The sequence below is a fragment of the Meles meles genome, chromosome 20 (assembly GCF_922984935.1).
Source record: "Meles meles chromosome 20, mMelMel3.1 paternal haplotype, whole genome shotgun sequence".
Lineage (NCBI taxonomy): Eukaryota > Metazoa > Chordata > Mammalia > Carnivora > Mustelidae > Meles > Meles meles.
In genome coordinates this window covers 11,247,881-11,253,414 of record NC_060085.1, presented here as the reverse complement: position 1 = coordinate 11,253,414, position 5,534 = coordinate 11,247,881, and the positions used below count along the sequence as shown (strand labels likewise).

General features: G+C 42.1%; 1 protein-coding gene across 1 annotated transcript; it reads left to right on the top strand.

The window, feature by feature from the left end:
* Positions 1-3,934: 3,934 nt before the first annotated feature.
* Positions 3,935-4,909, top strand: LOC123932032 (olfactory receptor 7A10-like). The gene has a single exon (XM_045989661.1). It carries the CDS (start codon positions 3,938-3,940, stop codon positions 4,907-4,909), a length of 972 nt encoding a protein of 323 aa, XP_045845617.1. The 5' UTR covers positions 3,935-3,937.
* The last annotated feature ends 625 nt before the right edge of the window (positions 4,910-5,534 follow it).

The following is a 5,534-nucleotide window of genomic DNA, read 5'->3' as shown; positions in this document are numbered from 1 at the left end:
TTGTCTGGTTTTGGGATCAAGGTGATGCTGGCCTCATAGAATGAGTTTGGAAGTTTTCCTTCCATTTCTATTTTTTGGAACAGTTTCAGGAGAATAGGAATGAGTTCTTCTTTAAATGTTTGGTAGAATTCCCCTGGGAAGCCGTCTGGCCCTGGGCTTTTGTTTGTTTGGAGATTTTTGATGACTGTTTCAATCTCCTTACTGGTTATGGGCCTGTTCAGGTTTTCTATTTCTTCCTGGTTCAGTTGTGGTAGTTTATATGTCTCTAGGAATGCATCCATTTCTTCCAGATTGGCCAATTTGTTGGCGTAGAGTTGCTCATAGTATGTTCTTATAATTGTCTGTATTTCTTTGGTGTTAGTTGTGATCTCTCCTCTTTCATTCATGATTTTATTGATTTGGGTCCTTTCTCTTTTCTTTTTGATGAGTCTGGCCAGGGGTTTATCAATCCTATTGATTCTTTCAAAGAACCAGCTCCTAGTCTCATTGATTTTTTCTATTGTTTTTTTTGGTTTCTATTTCATTGATTTCTGCTCTGATCTTTATGATTTCTCTTCTCCTGCTGGGTTTAGGGTTTCTTTCTTGTTCTTTCTCCAGATCCTTTACGCGTAGGGTTAGGTTGTGTACTTGAGACCTTTCTTGTTTCTTGAGAAAGGCTTGTACCGCTATATATTTTCCTCTCAGGACTGCCTTTGCTGTGTCCCACAGATTTTGAACTGTTGTGTTTTCATTATCATTTGTTTCCATGAATTTTTTTCAATTCTTCTTTAATTTCCTGGTTGACCCATTCATTCTTTAGAAGGATGCTGTTTAGTCTCCATGTATTTGGGTTCTTTCCAGCTTTCGTCTTGTGATTGAGTTCTAGCTTCAGAGCATTGTGGTCTGAAAATATGCAGGGAATAATCCTAATCTTTTGATACCGGTTGAGACCTGATTTGTGACCCAGGATGTGATCTATTCTGGAGAAGGTTCCATGTGCACTAGAGAAGAATGTGTATTCTGTTGCTTTGGGATGAAATGTTCTGAATATATCTGTGATGTCCATCTGGTCCAGTGTGTCATTTAAGGCGTTTATTTCCTTGTTGATCTTTTGCTTGGATGATCTGTCCATTTCAGTGAGGGGAGTGTTCAAGTCCCCTACTATTATTGTATTATTATTGATGTGTTTCTTTGATTTTGTTATTAATTGGTTGATATAGTTGGCTGCTCCCACGTTAGGGGCATAGATATTTAAAATTGTTAGATCTTCTTGTTGGACAGACCCTTTGAGTAGGATATAGTGTCCTTCCTCATCTCTTATTATAGTCTTTGGCTTGAAATCTAATTGATCTGATAGAAGGATTGCCACCCCAGCTTTCTTCTGATGCCCATTAGCATGGTAAATTGTTTTCCACCCCCTCACTTTAAATCTGGAGGTGTCTTCGCGTCTAAAATGAGTTTCTTGTAGGCAACATACTGATGGGTTTTGTTTTTTTATCCATTCTGATACCCTGTGTCTTTTGATTGGGGCATTTAGCCCATTAACATTCAGGGTAACTATTGAGAGATATGAATTTAGTGCCATTATTAGCCTGTAAGGCGACTGTTACTGTATATTGTCTCTGTACCTTTCTGATCTACTACTTTTAGGCTCTCTCTTTGCTTAGAGGACCCCTTTCAATATTTCCTGGAGAGCTGGTTTGGTGTTTGCAAATTCTTTCAGTTTTTGTTTGTCCTGGAAGCTTTTGATCTCTCCTTCTATTTTCAATGATAGCCTAGCTGGATAGAGTATTCTTGGCTGCATGTTTTTCTCGTTGAGTGCTCTGAATATATCATGCCAGCTCTTCCTGGCCTGCCAGGTCTCTGTGGATAAGTCTGCCACCAATCTCATATTTTTACCATTGTATGTTACTGATTTCTTTTCTCGGGCTGCTTTCAGGATTTTCTCTTTGTCACTAAGACTTGTAAATTTTACTATTAGGTGACGGGGTGTGGAGCTATTCTTGTTGACTTTGAGGGGGGTTCTCTGCATCTCCTGGATTTTAATGCTTGTTCCCTTTGCCATATTAGGGAAATTCTCTCCAATGATTCTCTCCAATAGACCCTCTGCTCCCCTCTCTGTTTCTTCTTCTTCTGGAATCCCAATTATTCTAATGTTGTTTCGTCTTATGGTGTCACTTATCTCTCGAATTCTCCCCTCATGGTCCAGTAGCTGTTTGTCCCTCTTTTGCTCGGCTTCCTTATTCTCTGTCATTTGGTCTTCTATATCACTAATTCTTTCTTCTGCCTCATTTATCCTAGCAGTGAGAGCCTCCATTTTTGATTGCACCTCATTAATAGCTTTTTTGATTTCAACTTGGTTAGACTTTAGTTCTTTAATTTCTCCAGAAAGGGCTTTAATATCTGCAGAGAGGGTTTCTCTAATATCTTCCATGCCTTTTTCGAGCCCGGCTAGAATGTTCAGAATCGTCATTCTGAACTCTTGATCTGACATAGTGCCAATGTCTGTGTTGATTAGGTCCCTAGCCTTCGGTACTGTCTCTTGTTCTTTTGTTTGTGGTGATTTTTTCCGCCTTGTCATTTTGTCCAGATAAGAGGATATGAAGGAGCAAATAAACTACTAAAAGGGTGGCAAAGACCCCAGAAAAATGCGCTGTAACCAAATCAGAAGAGACCCCAAATTGTGGGGGGGGGGAAGGGGATAAAAAACAGGTTCTGAAAAAAAAAGAAAAAAAAAAAAGAAAAAAAGAAAAAAATTTAAAAAATAAAACAAATAAAAAAATATAAAAAAGAAAGAAAAAATATATATATTTAGATGAACTAGTCAAAAAACGTTAAATAGGAAAAGGGTAAAAGTTTTTAAAAAATTTAGCAGAAGAAGAAAAAAGAAAAAAGAAAAAAAAATTGAAAAAAGAAAAAAAAAATTGAAAAAAGAAAAAAAAATTGAAGTAGCCGCAAGACTAAAGAATCATGGGGAGAAAGCCATGAGTTCCGTGCTTTGCTTTCTCCTCCTCTGGAATTGCTCTGCTGTCTTAGGAATTGAATCTGCTTTCTCCTTGATAGATGAACTTCGTCCTGGCTTGATATTTTGTTGATCTTCTGGGGGAGGGGACTGTTGTAGTGACTCTCAAGTGTCTTTGCCCGAGGCGGGATTGCACCGCCCTTACCGGCGGCCGGACTAAGTAATCGGCTCTGGTTCGCTTTTGGGAGCTTCTGTTCCCTGAACGCTTTCCGTAGAGTTCCGGAGGACGGGAATGAAAATGGCGGCCTCCCAGTCTCCGGCCCAGAGGAGCCGAGAGCCTGGGGCCCCACTCCTCAGTGCGCCCCCAGAGGACAGCACCCAATCACTCCCGTATCCCCAGCCTCTAGCCGCGCTCCGAGCTCACCCAGCCCGCGACCAATTCAAGGTAACCCCGAGCTGAGAGTTCAGTCCTCGGCTCTGTCTTTGCAGCCGGTTTCTCCGTTCTAATACCTGCGAGCTCTCCGACACTCTGACACCCCCGATCCTTCTGTGACCTTGCGGGGCCTGGGGCCACGCTGGCCCCGTGTAGGCTTCACCCCGGTTTAGCCCCTGGAGCAATGTCCCTCAGTGGAACAGACTTTTAAAAGTCCTGATTTTGTGCTCCGTTCCTCCGCCGCTTGCAGGGAGCTGGCCCCTCCCCCCGCGGTCTATCTTCCCGTCGTTTTAGATTCACTTCTCCGCCAGTCCTACCTTTCAGAAAGTGGTTGATTTTCTGTTTCTAGAGTTGCTGTTCTTCTTCTCTTTGCTCTCCCGTTGGATTTGTAGGTGTTTGCTATGTTTAGATAAGCTATCGAGCTGATCTCCTGTTACCTGATGTAGTCTCAGGCTGCTACTTCTCCGCCATCTTGACTCCTCCCCCCAACTAATTGACATTTAAAGTAAAACTTGAAAAGAGGAATAAATAAATAAATGAAGCAAATTTACTCGAACAATTTTATGTTATCTTTTTTTTTCCCTTGTAGTCACCTCCACCACATGGAAGCAGGCAATGATACAAGAATTTCAGAGTTTCTTCTTCTGGGATTTTCCGAGGACCCAGAATTGCAGTCCCTCATATTTGGGCTTTTCCTCTCCATGTACCTGATCACTGTGTATGGAAACCTGCTAATCATCCTGGCCATCAGCTCAGAATCCCACCTCCACACCCCCATGTACTTCTTCCTGACCAACCTGTCCTTTGCAGACATCTGTTTCACCTCCACCACCATCCCCAAGATGCTGGTGAATATACAAACAGAGAGAAAAGTCATAACGTTTGCAGGCTGCATCACACAGATGTACTTTTTCCTACTCTTCGCAGGCTGGGATGACTTTCTCCTGACTGTGATGGCCTATGACCGATTTGTGGCCATCTGTCACCCCCTACACTACACGGTCATCATGAACCCTCAGCTTTGTGGGCTGCTGGTTCTGGTGTCCTGGGTCATCAGTGTTCTGAATTCCTCATTACAGAGCTTAATGTTGTTGCGGCTGTCCTTCTGTACAGAGGTGGAAATCCCCCATTTTTTCTGTGAACTCAACCAGGTCGTTGGGCATGCCTGTTCTGATACCTTTCTTAATGACATGGTGATGAATTTTGCAACTGTGGTGCTTGGTGGTGGTCCCCTTGTTGGGATCCTTTATTCATACTCTAAGATCATTTCCTCCATACGTAGAATCTCATCAACTCAGGGCAAGTATAAAGCATTTTCCACGTGTACATCTCACCTCTCCATTGTCTCCTTATTTTATTGTACAAGCCTAGGAGTGTATCTTAGCTCTGCAGCTACCCAGAGCTCCCACGGAAGTGCTGTGGGTTCAGTGATGTACACAGTGGTCACGCCCATGCTGAACCCCTTCATCTACAGCCTGAGGAACAGAGACATAAAGAGGGCTCTGAAAAGAATCACTGGGATTCCAGTGATGTAAAGGCCAATGGTTCTTGGGTTGAAGAAGTGCCCATGATTGCAGGACTCACAGCCTCAAAGCTGGAACTGCTACTTTTTGATCAGTCTGTAGAAGTAGAGCCTGTTCCTTCTACCTACTTGCTGGAATTTCCATTTGCTTGAATCACTCAACTTCTCCATACATTTAAGTAACTCACTTTATTAAGCTTCTGCTCTGTCTGATATATAGACAGGTTCTCCTTTGTCTATTTTCATATAATCCTAATATTTTCCACAACCTTGGCCACAAATGCTTAGAAATTTCTGTATCTTACATAGGACAAGTTGGAAATCTTAAAAGTAATTTAATTCTAATGACTTGTACTATGCCAATTAAATTTTCCCTAGATTTCCCAAAAAAATAGTCATGAGTTATATTCTTTATTTGGAAGTAAATACACTTGGACACTAAGCCCTTCACATAACTTTGTTGTAGAGAATACAAAACCCCAGTTTTCACCTTGAGTCTGTCAGGCTTTTTACATCACTACCCTCATTCCTCCTCCTGATAATGTGGACTGTACTTTGTTCTGTTTAAGTCTCCCTATGCTGACAGGATCTCAGTGTATGAAAGCCCAGGCCCTCCCCTGCACCCCTGTGCTTCTGGA

Bases quoted from the DNA above. Each gene is read 5' to 3' on its own strand.
- LOC123932032 (XM_045989661.1), top strand. From the start codon at position 3,938: ATGTTATCTTTTTTTTTCCCTTGTAGTCACCTCCACCACATGGAAGCA.